Raw genomic sequence first — 19,765 nt, forward strand, 5'->3', positions numbered from 1 at the left:
GGTTTCTTAACAGTCTTGCTGAGCTGTCTATGTTCTTTTCCAGTTGAAATACTTTGTCTTCATTGTCTGATGTTCTATCTTCTAAGTGTTCTACTCTGCTGGTAGTATTCTCCATTGAGTTTTTAAGTTGGTTTATTGCTTCCTGCATTTCTAGGATTTCTGTTTGTTTGTTTTTTATAACCTCTATCTCCCTGTATAGTTGATCCTTTGCTTCCTGGATTTGTTTGCGTAATTCGTTGTCGAAGTGATCTTTCATTGTCTGATTTTGCTGTTTAATGTCTTCCTTGATACTCCAGATCATCTGAAGCATGTATATCCTGAATTCTTTATCTGACATTCCATCTGCTGCAGCTGTTACCTCTTCTAAAGTTGCGTTGACCTGCATTGCTTGTGGTCCTTTCTTTCCTTGTCTTTTCATACTGCTTGCGTATCTTTCCTGCAGGTGCGGGCGGCGGCTTTGCTCTCTCCTTATTCCAATTGGGGTGTCGTGGCTACCACGCCGGCAGGTCACTGGGCCTGTTCTGGGAGCTGGCGGCGGCTCTGTTCTGCCCCTACTCCAATTGGGGTGACGAGTGTACCACGCCGGCAGGCCACCGGGCCTGATCCGCCGGTCGGGTGCAGGTTTGCCTACCCAGCAGGCGCGGGCGGCGGCTCTACCCTGCCCCTACTGCAAATGGGGTGACGTGTCTGTCGTACCGGCAGGCCACTGGGCCTGTCCCGCTGGTCGGTCGCAGATCTGCCCACCTTTCGGGCACGGGTGGAGGCTCTGCTCTGCCCCTACTCCAATTGGGGTGTCGTGACTACCCCGCCTGCAGGACGCTGGGCCTGTTCCTGGCACGGGCGGCGACTCTGCTCTGCCACTACTCCAATTAGGGTGGTGTTTGTACCACGCCGGCAGGCTCCTGGGCCTGATCCGCTGGTCTGTTGTAGGTCTGCCTACCTTGGAGGCGCGGGCGGCGGATCTGCCCTGCCCCTCCTACAACGCCTGCGGACCCCTGGGCCTGATCTGTAGGTTGATCACTGGTCTGCTCACCCTGCGGGCACGGGTGGCGGTTCCGCTCCGCCCCCACTCCAATTGGGGTCACGTGACCACCACACCGGCAGGGCCTGGTCCGGGCATGGGAGAAGGATCTGCTCTGCCCCTACTCCAGTTGGGGTGACGTGTGTACCACACTGGTAGGCCACTGGGCCTGACCCACCAGGCTGTCACAGGTCTGTTTACCTTGCAAGCGCGAACCGCGGCTCTTAACATCAATATTTTATAAAATGAATTACAATATATTAAATATTCTAGTATATAAAACCATACACAAATCTATCATGGAAGTACAAAATATGTTAATGTAAAATTATAGTGTGCATTCTAATTTGTTTCCAGTCATATTTATGAATAGAATGTAAAAATCAAACAAGTAAACACATGAAGATTAACAATTATCTTAAAGAAATAAGATGAAAAGATATTTCTCTGAGAATGTGAAAAACCAGCAGTTTTTAACTAAGTTTTAAAATATATTATAGGTTATCGATACATTCGATTTTCAAAAATCCTAACGCTATCATTTTTAAATGATATTATACTGCTGCAATTTTTGTATTGGCTTTCTCCTTCAAAAAAAAAAAATGCTGCTTTCCATGTTGGAGTGAAGAATATACAGAGAACTAAAATGCACGACCAGCATTTAGGATATGCAGGATTCCATACCTTCTTATTTTTATAAGGACAGTTCATTTTTAGCATTGGCCACCCCCCCCCCAACTCCACTTATAGGATGTAGTGGTATATACACAAGACTCAAAGGCTTTGTGGAGAAATAGAGAAATGATGGTGAAAAGATAAAGCCCCTTGATGACAAAGGCAACACAAATGTCAATGTGATAGGAATATGGTAGAAAGAGAGATTTTGACTGAGATCATCGGATAGGATTGGCCTTTGTCTCCCATGGCAATAATGGTATGTTATATAAACTTACCTAAATTCAGACATTTAATTTATATTGTATACATCAGCTTTGTGTCACTGTAATTAATACATTACACAGTTACTTATGAATTAAGAGGTTTATTTAGGCTTAGGGGTTTGGAGGTGCAAGTTCCAGATCAGGCCAATTCATTGGTATGGACCTCTGGTAAAGGTGACACATTGTGGTGGAACCATATTTTAGAGTGAATACTCACATTTCAAGCAAAGAGAGCAGGGAGCAGGGACAGCCAGGATCTAACAATGCCCACTGAAGGTAAGCAAACTCCTAATGACCTAAGGGCCTCCCATGAGGTACTACCTCTTACTGGTCCACAGCCCTTCCCATACCACCACTCTGGGGAACAAGGTTTACACAAGCACCTCTCAGGACGTTCATCCAGACATAGCAGGCTCTAACTAAAATAGAAATTTTAAAGTTATACAAAGTAATTCAGACTTGAAAAATATTTAATTTAAAACAAAATTGCAAGTATATTAATAATTCTATAGTTGAATGCAGAGACTCTTATTTGACTCGTATTGCTTTTTCAATCCATTTATTGGCTCTTTATTCATGAATAACACAATTCAAGAGAACAAAAGCTAATGAAGAACACCATTTCTCAATTCCTTTTAAATATTTCCAATTGAAGATGTTGTCATTGCCTAGTGAGTTCGTACATCACTAGGTGTTCAATTAGTATTTTAAAAAAGAAGAAAACGCATATACTTTGGAGAAATCATACTTTTAACACATAAACATGTTAATCAAGAAATAAAAATAAGAAAAAATAAAATATATAAAAAATAATAGACTTTACACTATGTATTATGATGGCTTGAATTAAAGGGACAGAAGTAATCAGACAAAGGTGGACTTATCAATAAGAACTTGAAGGAAATAAGTTTTTAGCCCCATTTTAAAAGTAGAAGAAGAAAAAGTAGGGTGTTATAAAGATTGTTAAGGAAAGAGGACGGTTTTGATGGTTTAAATAGTAAGGCATAAATGGGGAATTAATTTTTTGCAAAAAAAAAGTTAGTGAAAACAGAATATTGAAAAAATAGGGAATTAGGACTTAGTAAGAAGGACTTAGTAAGGAAACTGGCAGGCAGTTTTGACTATTAGCTTCTCTGATGTGTAAAGTACCTGTTAAACTCCCAGTATCATCAATTTTTATATTTAAACATTTAACTGGAATAATATATTTCATCAGTCCATGATCTTACACCTGTCCTTCTTGTCCTGGAAAATCTGGCTTGGTTTTCTTTTCCATACTGAGTAAATACCTACTTCTGATGGCATCATACATCTAAACTATGTTTATTTTGATACCTATAAGTATGAAATACACTTTTCTTCCTAAACATTAGCTCTTCCTTTCACCCTATTTTATCATCCAGTTTGTCTTGTGAATACCCTAGGTGCCAGGGTCCACACAATGCAAAGAATGCAAAACAGACCTAGGTCCTGCTCACAAAGTTCTTACCCCATCAGAAAAATCTCTCATTTGCTGAAAGCCCATCTCTGTCTTACCTGTTATTAAGGTTGTTTTCTTTAAGGAGAAGAATATAGTGCCATGCTTCTTAAACTACAAATCTCTTTTATTAATTCTAAGTATGTCACCATTTTTATTTTTTTAATTTTTTTTTTTAGTTTTTTTTTTTTTTATTGGTTGTTCAAAACATTACACAGCTCATGACATATCATCTTCCATACATTTGATTCAAGTGGGTTATGAACTCCCATTTTTTACCCCAAATACAAGTTGCAGAATCACATCGGTTACACATCCACATTTTTACATAATACCATATTAGTGACTGTTGTATTCTGCTACCTTTCCTATCCCCTACTATCCCCCCTCCCCTTCCCTCTCATCTGGCAAACCATTTTTATTTTTAACACTAAGGAAGAGATCACATCAAAGTTAAATGCCGTTAAACCCTTACTGGAAAGTTTTAAGGGGGAAAAAAATCTTAAAAAACAAGATAATTGAAAGTAGCTCCATTTTCTAAAATATTTTGGTCATCGCTAAGTGGAATGGATAACAATGCTGTGTATCTATATCTACATCTATACTGTGTTTCAGTACTTGTGGAAATTTATAACTTATAAAAAATTTATCCAGATTACAAAGACATTCATTAGGTGAAAAAATATGTAAATATTTTTGAAAGGTTTATACAAAAAGGATGTTTTGTTCATGCAGGTGGGTTTTTTGTTTGTATGCCTTTGTTTTGTGTTGTTTTTTGTATGCCTACCATACATATATCAGTCTATCATCTGGAGATTAAAAAAAAAAAAAAAAAACAGGAAAAATAAAAGGTAAAAAAAATACCCTACCATTTCATTATAAAACTTACTTAGTTATTAATTTCTGTTAAAGCGCTGAGGCTCTAAAGAGAGGAACTAGTTGATTTACTACCTTTCTAGCTTTCTGTAAGAGCAATAACTCTTGAGGTTTAATCTAAATTAGGAGTAGATTGGTCATCTAACTCATTACATAACTTAAAAATCATAAATGAGAAAGATTCATTACATAGATAAATTCAATTTTTATATAACCCATGGAATTATATATGAAAGAACGCAAACACAGTCATGTGTTAATTCAAAATATTGACATACTGTGTCTCCTGTGCTCTGGACATGAAGGTCCTTCTACAATAGAGTTGATATTCTGATGGCAGAAGAGACAGACAACAAAATAAAAGATAAATTAGATTATTCTAAATAAATATTAACTTTCTTTTTAAATCACAGCAGGGAGATGAGTATATAATGGGAACTACTTTAAATTGATACTCAGGAAAGGTCTCTCTAGGAGATGGAATCGTGATACTGAGAAGACAGCCATACAGGGAACTGAGGAAACAATATTCTGGACAGAGGACCCGCAGGTACAAAAGTTCTGAAATGGAAATAAGCATGACATGTTTCAGAAATGAAAAGAAGTCCAAACTGCTCCTGTAATATTATAGAAAAACAGAGAAATAAGAGAAAAATACATGGGGCTCAGTCCCAAATAGCCTTGTAGGCTAAGGAATCTAGACTCTATTCTTCTTGAAATCGGAATGCAATGAAACTTTTAAGGGGAGGTAGATCTAATATGATTACTCTTTTCAGAGCTCACTCTGGTTGTTGCTTAGACAATGGATTGTAAATAGTGAAAATGGAAAACAGGAAGTGCAGCTGGGAGCCTGTTGCAAAAGGGAGAGCCTTGGTCTAGAAAGCAGTAGGGTCCAAAAGATGTGGATGGATATGGAATGAACTTTGATAGTGTGGGTGACAGACACTGGTGATTTGAATGTGGGAGGGGAAGGAAAAACAGAAGTTAATGTTGACATCTAGGTATCTAGATTTTATTCAGTGGTGGATGGCGGTACCATTTTCTTAGTTGGGGAAAGCTGAGGGGAGAAGGGTTGAGGTAATATGAAGGACACATGTTCAGTACTTGAAAATATTAGCTTTGAGAGGAGTAGTAGGCAAGAAGACATCTATTATTTTCAAAACCAGGATAGCATCAACATAGACCAGACTATGACTAACCTCTACTCATTCTCAGTCACAAATAACCTGATAGATTAAGGAATTATGACTTAGCTGTACTTCTAATACAAAGCCACAAAACTAGGACTATAGCTTCTGTTAACCAATAACCAACCAGGTTATTGGTTATAAGATTTCCATTGCAATCCATCAATCTCAAAGGGGAGTAATTGAATGGTACTTTGAAGGGAGTTATAAGCATAAACAACAATATATTTGTAAAAGTTCTATGGAAATAAAACACCACCATCAACCAAGAATATTATTTACAGAAGAGCCATCCCTCGGAGATGAAGGAAAAATACTTCTGAAGACAAAGTAAAACCAGAATATCCATTATTGTTAAACCAGCCATCTTAAGAATGCTTGAGTATCCTATATCTAAAATTAAAAGCATGATAATTACCAACATCATGGGGCTGGGGTTGTAGTTCAGTGGTAGAGCACTTGCCTCGAACATGTGAGGCACTGGGTTGGATCCTCAGCACCACATAAAAATAAACAAATAAAATAACTACCAACATCATGAAAACACATTAAAAAGAAAAGTCACTGGTAAAGCAGACATAAAATGAAAAAGAGTCATACTCTGTACAAAAACCACAAGACCACAAACATAAACAGTAAGAGATGTCTATGCCTATAAAGAATGAACAAAACAATCAGAAAACAACAAAATGGCAGGAATAACTTCTAACTCATCAGTAATAACTTTGAATAAAAATGGATTAAATATCCTAATTAAATGATACAAACTGATTGAATAGATGGAAAAAGAAGACCCAATGCACTACTTCAAGAGACTTCACTGGTAAAGATACACACGGACTAAAAATGAAAGGTTGAGGAAAGATCCTCTGTACAAATAGAACCCAAAGGGAACAGAAAGAAATTCATATCTCAAGAATCAAGATACTTTAAAGTATCAGGATAAGACACTATGAAACTACTAAATAAAAACAGGGAAAATACTTCAACACATTGGGTTAGGGAATTTTTTTTTTTTTTAATTAGATCAAAAAGCATAGGAAACAAAAGCAAAACAAGATACATGGGTTTATATCAAATTAGGAAGTTTCTTCACAGCAAAGGAAACATTTGACCGAATTAAGAGATAATCTACAGAATAGGAGAAACTATTGACTAACTAGTCATTTGAAAAGGGGTTAACATTCAGAAAATATATATATATATATATAAGAAACTCAAACAACTCAACAGCAAAATATGAATAATCTGATTAAAAAATAGACAAATAACCTACACAGACACTTCTCAAAAGAAGTTATACAAATGGCCAACAAGTATATCAAAAAAGTTCATCACTAATGACCAGGGAAACAAATCAAAACCACTATGTGACATCATTTCACTCTAGTTAGAATGGCTATTATCAAAAAGAAAAGGAAATCATGAATGGTGAAGAGGATGTGGAGAAAAGGGAACTGAGATATACTGTTGGTGGGAATGCAAATTAGCAGAGCCATTATGAAAAACAGTATGACCATTCCTCAAAAATTGAATATAGACATATGATCCTGACATTTGCAGCAACATGCATGGAACTGGAGGATGTTATATTAAGTACAGTAAGCCAGGCACAGAAAGAGAAATACTGCATGTTTTCATTCACTATCCAGAAGTTTAAAAAAAAGTCACTCACATAGATGCAGAGAATATAATAGAGGTCACTGGATGGTAGAAGGCATAGACAGAAGGGAATAGTGAGAGAGGGAAGCTAATGGGTTCCAAAGCACAGTTAAGGTTCTAAGGTTCTATGTCACAAAAAGAAATTAAAGCCTACAAAAATCAATTGTGCATTTCAGAATAACTAGATGATAAGAGTTTGATGGTTCCTACACATAGAAGTAACAATATTTGATGAGTTATAAATGCTAACTATACTGATTTGATCTTTACACATTGTATCTACAAACTGAATTTCATTCCTGTACCTCTGAAATACAAATATTACATGTCAATGAGAAACACAAAAACAAAATTTTAAAAAGATATTTGATTGACAAAGAGATGACATACTCTTTCCTTTTGTTTATTTCCTTAGGCAAAAATGTTACAAATTTAAAAAAAAAAAAAAAGAGTCATTTTTGTAGTAGTTCAGTTCCAACTTTGCCCTTGGGCTCACTTTGAACCCCAAGGACTGACTAAGTTAATAAATTCATGTTAAAACTTGCTCACATCAGGGGTGGGGATGTCATGCATGGGCCATGTTTAAAGGCTTGGGTTTGATCTCAGAACTGCAAAAAATAAAAACCTAAATACATTAGGAATAATACTTTTTGGGGAAATATATTTTTTACTCCAAAAAGTGTCTGACAAATTATAATTTTTGATTCTTAGTTAATTGATAGATATTTTCATGGAAATAAAGTAATTTGTTACAAAAAAAATGATCAATAATTATATTTAAACTTGCAAATGAAAATAAAATCTGGAAAATCTTGTCTCTACCACTGTGAGATTAATAAGTTCTAATATTTAAATACTTTGCTGATTAGATCAGTGATTATATAAAAATATAATTTTAAAATGTTTTAAAATAAAACTTGTTAATTTCTGGGTGATCTGCATAACTTAGTGGATCAATATGTTCCAAATAATCAGTGAAAGATATTAGAACACATGAATAAAATTCTTTCCAAATGCAAGATAAAGCAGTGAATTTTAATATAACAGTACAAAAATATCACTTATATAGGTTTAGATTTTCTTGGCATCATTCCTAGATATGTTACTGTATAATTCTTTATAAACTTAAACCAAATAAATATATAATAATTTGAATTAAGAGACAAAAATGAGAACCTAGTTCTCTTCTACTAAACTAGACTTTAATTAAGGTATTTAATTAGGTTTTATATATAAAATTGTTTTCCATAAAGCTATGTAATTTTTGTCAACATGTAATTGTTACATTACTATTATTTTATTAACAAATATTTTTCAAATTTTCCAACTCCAATTTATATTACAATAAAATAGTAAATATAAGCCATATATAAGTTGGTTTCAATTATTTTTAAATGTATAAAGGAATCCTGACTCAAAAAGTTAGAGAATTCCTGAGCTATTATTATTATTTTTATATTTTCACTAAATATTTAAGATTTGTTCTTTATTTGTAGAAAATTAATATGTATTTTTCAGATACCAATTTTGTTTTTCTGTAGTAATGTATATATGCTTTCAAAATATACAATGCTTTGTGTATAATGCTTACTAAACAAATAATTTGCATCATGTTTGAAAACCATGTGCTATATGCTTTTGAAAATATATAACTAAATATATCAAAAGCTACTAGGGAGAAGGAAATCACAGCAAACCTTCAATTTATTCAGTAATGCCTAAGGCCAGCCTTGTCATTTATTATATTATTAAACATTATTATTAATAATGTTCTTTATATGGCATATTTCATTTAGCTCTTCCAGAAATCTCATGAGATAGATTTAACAGTCTATTGCCATTTTTTAGATCAAAAATTGTTTCAGAATCAATGACATATACAATGTTTATAATATATTTTGGGATGGCTGGTGGCAAGACTTTTATTCTAAAGTTCCAATTGCAAATCCATTGATATTTTTCTAATTTATCAGAATAAAAAATTAAACAGTTGAACATTATATATTCAGTATGTTTGAAACGTTTTTGATGGTAAAGGGTCTATAGAAAGTGTTTTATCTGAATATTTTTGAAAATTCAATATTCCTAATTTTAAAAATCAATTTTCCCTAAATATGTTAGGTGTTGCATGATTTTCCGAGGTAGTTTTTCTTTTTCTTTTTTTTTTTTTTGAAATTTGTCATTATATTCAATACACAGATTAACACCCTAAAAATTGTTGGCATTAAGTAATGTGTTTTAAGAACATTTTTTTTCATCTTAGTGGTTATGGAATATCAATATAATTTCTTTATATTGAGAGTTTTCCTATAATCCAATTGGGCTTCCATTGAAGATCACTGAAGACCATACTAAAATAATATTGTGTGTCAAATATGATAAATTGTCTTCTCTACCCAAGCAGGTGTCAATAAGGACATATGCTTCATAATAACTAACTAAACTTTATGGGACACTATGTGCCACACATTTTTCTAAACTCATTACATATATTAAAGGAAAATTCATTATGTGCATTAAAGGAGTTCTAAAACTAGAGTTTATCAGTACTTAATAAATGGATGCTTATTAATGAGAGTCTTAAAACATAATTTCAATTATCTCAGTTGAAGTATAAATAGCCACGAAGAATAGCTAAAATTTCCATTGTGTAGCCTGTTTTAAATCACTTCTCACACTGAGCTACTAACATAACTATTAGCTAATTATAGGAACTTGTCTCTTCTTATCTCTGTTACTGACTTGGGTAACTCTGACAGAATTCTTCAACCCCTCTACAATGAGTTAGTTTGCCATCTATAATCTCTTAAGGAATACTCAAAATTTAGAATATTTTGATCTTCTTAAGCAAAGAGGTGAGTCATATGCACTACAAATATAATTGTTGGGCTTTATGTTTGAATAATAAAGGAGAAAGGAAAGAGCTAATATGTCCTGATTAACTGCCAATTATTTTCACGTGTATTTTCTAACAATTCTATTTCACTAAGAGGAAACTTAAGCTCCATTGACTGAGTCCTTTGTTTTTCATTATTTAGTAACTTGGCAGTGAATCCATTTCTTACCATCTCCCATGTACATACTTTCTACTATTCAGTTACTTCCCTAATAGAGAAATGAGTGTGGAAATTGAAAGTGTAAGTAGGTATATGGTGATAAGTATAATTACTGTAGGCTATGCCATGAAGTTCAGAATAAATACTATTTATTTATTCTGATTATGATTGTGATAGAAATTCTAACTAAAACTGAATTCTTATATCTTTGTTTTTAAATATAGGACCAAATTATTTCATAAATAATCCCAGTTGAATTTGTTATGCCACACGGTTGTAGAAAAGTGTTTCACTGAGCCAAAACATTTCTCAACACCATAATAATTTCTAAACTTCATTTTTTTAGGCATCTTGAAAATTCACATTTATTGAGACCTCATTACATGCTATGTTTTATAGTCTAAGTTCCACAAACACCTCACAACAAATCAATAAATAAGGTAGTGCCCCAAAATGACAATTGTACAGATTCATGCTGTCCTTCTGACTGAAAGTAACTGGAAAATATATGACAGGCAATAAGCCAGACAATTGTGACAGCTACATAGGCTTTTGAAAACACATATTTGATCTGGAAAACTACTATCTGCACTTCCATTTTGGGATAGAACCTTCTATATTACAAGCTATACCTTAAGAGTTTTAACACAATAGTTATTAGACTGAGAATTATTCCACTTACAATTTATCCTTTGGTCCGTAATCATTCACCAAGGCAACTAGAAATTCCAGAAATTCAATTCTTAGAGTCCCTTATTCTAGGTTTTTTTTTTGATACCAAAAAAAAAATCTAATGACTTAAGGAAACAAAAAACTAATGATCAAGATACTAAACATACTAATTAGGTACTGTGATTGTTAAGCCTTAAATAATACACACATGATCTGCTCTTCACACATACTACATACCTACACATGCACACCCTCAAAGAATCTAAGAGGGTTGCAAAACTTTCTCTTAACTGAGTTCACTTCAGATGGAAGTCTAAATCTATTTATAAAGATAGCAAAGCTTTAAATTTCTTGATGATAAATTTTTAAATTAACCCCACTCTGGTATTTAGGTATATATGTTTTATTCTTGCTCTTTTCCTTCACTGACATTTACAAATCGAGTATTTTTAAAAGAAACCGTTACATAATAAATATCATTATGCTTCTGACCCACTTAAGTAACTTCTATAAGGTACACCACAAATGCCAAAAAAGAACTAATCAATACTTTCTTATAGTCCAGGAATCAAAGTCCTAAGAGTTTAAAGACTAAAATTTGATGAATGCTTTATGAATAGGTTTAACTAATGACATATGTGTGCATATATTTCTACACAGTTTTAAGTAGTTTGTGTTTAAATAAAGGTATCCCCTGAACGTTCCTCCTCAAATTTCTTACTCTTTAACAATACTTAATGAATCTCTGATTTCAAATTAGACTAACATAACTCAGAAATGAAAATATTAATTTAAGTGTATTTTATTAAAAAGGATGAAGGCTCAGGATTCATAAAATCAGGAGGAGGGACATGATTTAGTTTTTTATTTTTTACTTTTGGTTTTGGGGATTGAACCCAGGGGTACTTTACCACTGAGCTACATACTCAGTCCTTGTTAATGTTTTATTTTGAGACAGGATCTTGATAAGTTGCTTAGGGTCTCACTAAGTTGCTGAGGCTGGTCTCAAACTTGTGATCCTCCTGCCTTCGCCTCCCCCATTGCTGTTTAGTTTCTAAATATAAAACTAGCATTGGAAATTTTATTTTTCCTTGACAAGTTGCTAGGAATCATAATTTTCCTGCTATAAAATAAATTAATTGAATCAATCTACTAAAAATCTTTGTTATGTAAGTAAAGGTTTTGATCAATGCTCACTTTATTAAATATTAATATACCAATCTACCTCTAGCACCAAAGACCAATTGAATGAGGAGCCTTGAGGTAGAGCACAGCTCAGTGGTCCACTGAGATCCTGGGACTATTGAAGTGCCTTTCTTAAATGCCAGACACTAAACAGGTCCTCAGTTTTTCATTATTGGGATTTGCATAGATTAACTTGCTATTGAACTAGAGGAAGCTTGTCACGGAAGGCTGGGGTTAGGAGTAATAACCCACTAATAGACAAACTCCAAGATATTTGTCTAAATGGTATGTTTCCAAATAATGTAAGATTCCCACATTAAAATTCACATTAAAGATGATTTAAGGAAAAGAAAACATTTTTAATCTTTTTGGTACATCTTTGACAATGTCTTTAGCTTTGACTCAATATGGAAATTTGGATTGTCTCAAAACAATCTTTTGAGAGCAAGACCCACTAATTTTTAATAAGAAAGATTTAAGTGAAGCTTTGCTGTACAAATCTTCTTAAAATTTATAATAGTTAAATTCATTTCTTTTAATTGCCCTCTTTTATTCACAAGCAGATACTAAATAAACAGTAAGGGAGGGAGGGAGGAGGGAAGGAAAGAACAGAAAAGCCAAGCAATTTTCTTCATGTAACTTTTGTTCTAAATGACAGAATTAAATCATGCCAAAATTGCATTACTTTAGTCCAAAGGTTACTGTAAGACTTAGAGTGATCCTTAAAGCAGTTATAAAAATCGAAATGGAGCATAGAATAAGCTTCTGATTGTAAAAATGGGTAACATTTCAAAGTCCATTTCATAAAAGAAGTCATCAGATCAATACATCACTGTGCCACTTTTAACAATAGTGTCTAAACTTTAGCTTTGATATTGAAATGGATAATAAAAAAGGGAACTTCAATATACACGTAGGTCCATGTGGGATTGTAAGTAACTTACTTTTTGTTTTAAAGTACACACTAGCTAAAATTGCTCTAAGAAACTATGACATGTTTCCAGATACACTGGGGGGAAATAAAAGGGCTTGCACTCATGCTCTTACTGAGGTACTGACTTTGTATTATGAAATAGTATTGAGAGATGACAAAAAGAAGAAAAGCATCCAAAGATACATTTGAGATTCACGGTGAAAAGACCTGAAGTTGAATGCTCTGAAATGTGGAGCCACTTTAATATCCTCCATGAATGGACCATCTGAGACAAGAGACGGCCTAACATAATCCTACCCTTAGACTGTTGCTTGAGTCCCAGGGATCTGGGCCTATTTGAGAAAGTACATAACAGTAGTGACTTCATGCATTTATTAAACTCTGCTCAAAATTTGCCAATACCTTCCCATCTCACTAAGACTATAAGGCAAAATCTTTACAATGTTTAACATGCTATGTAATCCAGCTCCCATTACTTCTCTAATCCTTCTCACTGTGCTGTAAATTATAAATCTGTTCCCTGCACAGAAATTACTCTTCCACATGATGTCTGTATGAATGACTCTCACATCATAATCAAGTGTAACTTAAGTGTGAGCTTCTCACTGAGCCTAACTTTACCAGTCTTTTTAAAATAGCAGTCTCTCTCCTCTCCTAGAACTCCTGGCTTCTTTACCCTACTGTATTTGTTTGTCTAGAACATTTATCACTCACTACATTCTATATAATATACATATTATCACTTCTTCATTATATGCCTGTTACCTCATCTCCATCACAACAAAATATAAGCTCCACAAGAGCTTCACGTGTGCGTGTGTATGTGTGTGTGTGTTTTACTCACTGAACACATTAACCACATTCCAGTACACCCAGACCTAATCCCATCTATTTCATTCACAAATTCTGATCTTTAAATTCAGTGTTTCCAAAAAGTAAAGCCCAGAATTAGCTTAGTTTCAGTCTATTTGATGAACACTAAGCTTGGCACGAGTCTTGAGAACCACATGCAAATTCATTTTTGTCTTTCTCTAACCTCTATCTTGTTTTCTCATTGACTGCACCTGGGATTCTGCTTAAATGCCTGCTTAGGCTACCCAGTTTAAAGTTTTGAGTTTATATAAAACCTAAGCCCCAATTTTCTAGATTAGAAGCTAAATAATCTGTGTGGCCACTGAACCTTTCCTTCTGATGTTTTTTATACAGTCTACAGCTACTAACAGAGTACATACTGAAAAGTTTACTGGACAGGTGACCTGAGGTTAGTTTCCCTATTCTAGATCTCATTAGGTATCAATCCTCCCACTTACATTGTGACCAGTTATTGTGAACATCTTCTGTAATCCTACAACATATTATGAAAGAAAATTGAGACCCAGAATAAAGTTTAAATATTAATAATTCTTGCTAAATCTGTTTGGACCAAAAGAATTGCTTCAGTCTCAGAGGTCCAAGTTGAAATGTCTAGTACATTAGTCATTGTCGATGAATGATTAGTATTGAGCAAATGCATAAATAAACCAACAGTGACAATGTTCTGCTTTAGATAAATGGGGACTGAGAAAATTTTAAGATGTGAAGTTTATGAAAAAAGGAAACTTTTCTGAGTCATAATTTTTGCAGTATACTACAAAAGTTCAAGAAATCCTACTAATTCAGAAATTCTTATTATTATTTAATACCTCCTATGAAATTCAGATTTATTTTTTTCTTACAATGGTCATATCTAACTAGAACACTTGAAATACCTATTTGAGCTTTAAATGATTATATCTGCAGAAGGTGAAAACTTTACTTATTATAAGTGCAGGTGATGATTTCCCCATATTTTAGCAGCTAGAGTAACTGAAGTGAGTTGAGGAAGAATTGGCAAAGCATATGCATATTTTTCATGCTACCCAGCAAATCTTGATAGATTCAGCTCATTACTTTGCATGAAATCCTAGGATAGAAAATCCTTAGAAATAACATAGAAATCTGTATTCACTGATATGTAAAATAAAATATAAAATTAAAATTTATACAAATTTTATTAATTCTTCCATATCTATAATAGTCAATTTTGAATATATTCTTATCAGCCATACCTTTTATCTGTTATGAATCATTTCTACTAAAATAGTAGGTCAATATATAATAAATAAGTCAACAGTTATAATGTAGCAAAAGAAAAAATAAAAACATAATGATTTTAGGTTTATGATCCCACTGAACCCCTTGAAAATTTCCTAGGAAATTTATAAACTGTTCTTATATAACACAGGATGTTTTAAAATCATGTAATTGGTGGTGAAGTGAAAATTCATTGCTAAATGTTTAAACATTCTTGCCAAAAATGTGTGAGGATTGTCTCAAACATGTTTTCTATTTTAAATTTTAGAAGGCATCCAAACACTCATTTTAATACATTTAACATTAGCTTGACATTTATAAGAATTTGGAAATTTAAACACAAGTATACAATCCAAAAACAATAGATTACAATACTAGGACTTAGTATTGTAATTACAAAAAAGAACTTAGACTTAATGCATCTCAACTTTTTCTCAGCAGAGGCATCTCTTCCTAAAGCATCTCTGCAACTGCACATCTGATTGCAGCATGGACATTTCCAGAGGTGAGGGTCCCAAAGACAACCCAGTTGTTGCATGCTGCTCAAAGTGGGGAGCGGAGGAGAGTGGAAGGGCGGGGAAGAGGCAACCTTTTACTCCATTTTATTGAACGTAAACTTTCCTCTTTGTCATATTCTTCTATGGAAACCTGTTCAGGCTTCAGAAAGGACAGTTTTGTCCTTCTGTCATGTAACAATCCTTCTAAAACTCTGAGGATTTCTTTTATCATTATCTCTCCCTAAATCTTTTCTTCGTCAGGTCAAAATGCTTTCCTTGGAACATACCTCCTCTGAAAAGCTTTACAGACCCTTGACTCTTCTATTTGCCTTCCTCTGAATTTATTCCTATTTGTCAATGAGGTACCTAAATGCATTGACCAGACCTGTCTGCATCAATGAGCTCTGTATGAAAGCGAATTAAATTTTCTGTCACTATGCCATACTATATGTTCATATTACACTTGCTACAACTCTAACTGGCCTTTCTCATCCTCTCTTTGATTCATCCTTGTACATGTAAAGGACATCATACATTTTCTGAAGAGGGTGTATAGAATTATTTAACTCCAGTTAAGAAAAATAAAGTCAGATTCATGTAAGCTTAGTTCACAGTCCAAGCTGTGAAGACCTCTAAAATGGCTAATCCTTTTATTCACCGCTTGCCACTTGCATCATATTTGGACAAGTTGACATTATGATAAGCATGGATTTTATGTCTGCCGTAAAATCATTACTGACAGTTGAACATAAGAAAATTTCTGTCACACTACTTGAGACTTCTCTCCAGATTGACCATGATCCACTCTGCAATGTTCTTTGCAAACTACTTTCACTCAGTTGCAATTTACCCACCATTATGCTCCCACTTGCATGTGTTATTCACAAGAAAATTAGAAAAAAAAGTTATTCACTGCCTTGCTGAAATGTAGAATCATTGACTATGCTGTACTCCTATTTTGTTGATCTTAAATCTAGTTGTAGAATTTCCTTGGACTGCCACACTTACTTATTCAGTGTTATTCATTCTATAATTCAGTATTTTTTAGAAACCACATGAGATTTTAACAAAAAAATTAAAAAGCAAAAAAAAAAAAAAAAAATCTGGTTAAGTTTCTAATTCCATTACAATATCTAAAAATTGTTGCTACACGTCAAAATCCTTAATAAATTGGCCTGGTACTATAAAGGAAAACAGAACTCCTACACAGTTAGTGTTTGGTCAGGAAGGTCAGTGCTAGCATCTATAATCAAAAAACAGTTGATGATAGGCAAGAAAATACTTGTCTAACTCATTTCCAATGATCCTCACTGAAAGCTTCCTTTAATCAATTAATACCATACCACCAAAAAGCAAACATGTCAAAATAAAAAAAAAAAAAAAAAAAAAAAAAAAAAAAAAGGGAGAGAGAGAAAAAGGAAAAAAATGAAATAAGGAATTTTGAAACCATAAAAGAGATTTTTTAGCATAAAAAAAATCTGGAAAGTGATTGTATTTGTTTAAAATTAAGTTATTCTTATCAGTTATGGAACAAGTTACAGCTACTTAAAACCTCAATTTTTAAATTGATCCTAGTGGAATAATAAGTTGAGGGTAAAAACAGATCATGTTATAAAAGCCATTTCAAATTATAAAGACCTACAAATTTAAGGTGTCACAAAACATATTTTATATGTACTTTTTTTTAAGAAAGAGAGAGAGAGAAGAGAGAGAGAATTTTTTAATATTTATTTTTTAGTTTTCTGCGGACACAACATCTTTATTTTTATGTGGTGCTGAGGATCGAACCCAGCGCCCTGTGCATACCAGGCGAGCGCGCTACCACTTGAGCCACATCCCCAGCCCTATATGTACTTTTATAATGAATGAACTTCAACGATTTATTCTAGAGCTGACATCCAAATATATTGCAAATAGCCTATAATAATGATAATATATCTAATACAGAATACTGTAGTCTATGGTAGATTTTACATCATCGTTATTTTTCTCAAGATTTCTTATTATATAATATGTAATAATCTCTCAACATTATGGCATTATAAACATTTCTGCATTCACCTCGCTATGCCTAGACTGTTAATTTTACCTCAGAAAAGGCAGGAGCACATGTATGTGCTGGGAAAAATTCTCAGGAACCCACTTGCTCACTATTCTGCGTGCTTTAAGCTTCTGTCCTGTTCTAAGTGGACAGAAGGATTGGTGTTCTAGCCTCTCCTCTCTGCCAGATGCCTAACAGTAATGAAATACCGTGTATTATTAAAACACATCATGTAATTAAACAAAGATTAATAGTTTAAAATAGTATTCTTAAAGCAGCCATTAAAGATATTCTTAAAATCACTGTCTCAAAATCTTGTTATTTAAGCCACAATGACCCCATTTAACCTCTCAGGGAAGGAAAAGCAAAAAATAAAAGAAAAAAAACGTTATATAGTGAACTCAAGGTCATTTTTATTTTATAAAATATATAAACAGTGAGTTATTATTAAAGCGAGAAGATTAGGATATATTTTCAATCCTTTAAAAAACAGTACTCCTAAAAAGTCTAGATTATAACAAGAACAACCATCAAAACTATGCGACATGGCTTCATTCCAATTAATTAAAAAAGGGATGACTATATTTCAAAACTTTAGCAAATTCAGCCTTATCCAAACTTCCCAAAGCTTAAATATTTTGATATTTAAAACAAAACTTATGTATTTCTTAAATAACATTTTACTTTGACTCAGGTTTCCAATAGCAATGTTTTCTGAAATAATGTTACAAATTCTGTTTTAAAATGCTGCAATGTGCTTCTTTTAAAATTCCTGATAAAATAACACTTCAAAGTCTCCCAAGAGTTTCAGAAATGATATGCATATAAACATTGATGCTCCGATGAGAATAATTTAAGTTACATTAAATATAACTGTTTTCCAAAGCCCCCGAAGTGTATATCTGGTCGCTGTGTCTTAAAATACACAGGACTTAAAAGTCTCCTCTATATTTAAGCAAGAAAAGAAGCTTCACTACAACAAAAACAGGCTTCAGAGAGGGAACGTGATTATGGAAAAGGTGAGGCTGGAAATATTACTAAGAAAGAAGAAAAAAAAATCCACACACTTTACGACTTTACAAATCCCATTTAAATAATTGGAAACAAACTTGCTTAAAATTAAAAAAAGATGCATCAGCTGCCCTCCATAAAGTTCCAAGATGAACTACATCTTGGGGAAACCTTTCCCTGCAGGGATGGAATGTGATTTGGAGAAACTTTATTTTCTTTTTCTTTTCTTTTCTTTTTTTTTCCCCCCAATTGGAAAAGTTTGCCTCTTGGAAAGAGTTCATAAATCAGTTTACAGAAAGCACAGAGATAGCATGACCGCTTAGAAACAAATGAACAATGAAGAGCGCTCCACGTCCCTGGAGGTAATTCCCTCTACACGAATCTCAGGGAGTTGAACGTGAACTTGCTTCACTCTTCCTCCCTCTTTTCCGAAAGCGCACTCCCTGAGGGCAAAGCGAGAAAGCGGTCCCAGCCAGCAACTCTGGGAAGAAAGGACAAGTAAGGAGCCGCGCCCCTGGAAAGGATGCGGATCAAAAAGCTCCTGCCTCAACGGTACCTCTTTGCTGATGCGCCTGTGGCTGTCGACGCTGTGGGAGTCGCTGCTCCTGGCTGTCCCCGAGGCCCCCAGTGAGCAGCAGGAAAAGGAGGACCCCGGCGGCCCCCGGCATCGTGGTGGCCCGGAGCGAATCCACTTCTCAGGAGCTTCTCAGAGTCGCTCTGCCTGGTCCCCTGGCCCTGGTTTGAGAGCTGAGTGAGCAGCAGCTGCTAGGGAAGAGGAGGAGACAGTCCTCCCTGGCTTTGGCTCAGCCGCCGCCCGAGGGTGGGGGGAGAAAGAGGACACTCCCCCGCTCTCCCCCTTTGCAGGCGCTCGGCCCCACAGACACCCAGGCTCAGGCCTTTAAAGGGTCCTCCTGCAAAGACCGGATTTCCCACAGCGCGCCTTCCTCTGCGATGGGATCATTCCTTAGCCTGATCCATTACCTAAACTTCGTTAAAATTACAAAAGTTGTTGACACCAACCAAAGTACTTTGGGATCTGTGAAATCCCTACACATGGAAAACATTATTTGTGGCAAATCCGTACAGTTAGGAA

The 19,765-nt window shown here is 34.4% G+C and overlaps 1 protein-coding gene across 1 annotated transcript in view; it reads right to left on the reverse strand.

Annotated features, from left to right (window-relative positions):
* Window positions 1-19,397, reverse strand: part of Lama2 (laminin subunit alpha 2) — a 571,380-nt gene extending 551,983 nt beyond the window's left edge. Inside the window, exon 1 of the mRNA XM_071613037.1 lies at window positions 19,229-19,397. Within this exon, the coding sequence (XP_071469138.1) occupies window positions 19,229-19,340 (112 nt within the window). The 5' untranslated portion in view covers window positions 19,341-19,397. The remainder of the gene's footprint in view (window positions 1-19,228) is intronic.
* Between the last annotated feature and the right edge of the window lie 368 nt (window positions 19,398-19,765).

The sequence above is a fragment of the Marmota flaviventris genome, chromosome 6 (genome assembly GCF_047511675.1).
Source record: "Marmota flaviventris isolate mMarFla1 chromosome 6, mMarFla1.hap1, whole genome shotgun sequence".
NCBI classification, from domain to species: domain Eukaryota; kingdom Metazoa; phylum Chordata; class Mammalia; order Rodentia; family Sciuridae; genus Marmota; species Marmota flaviventris.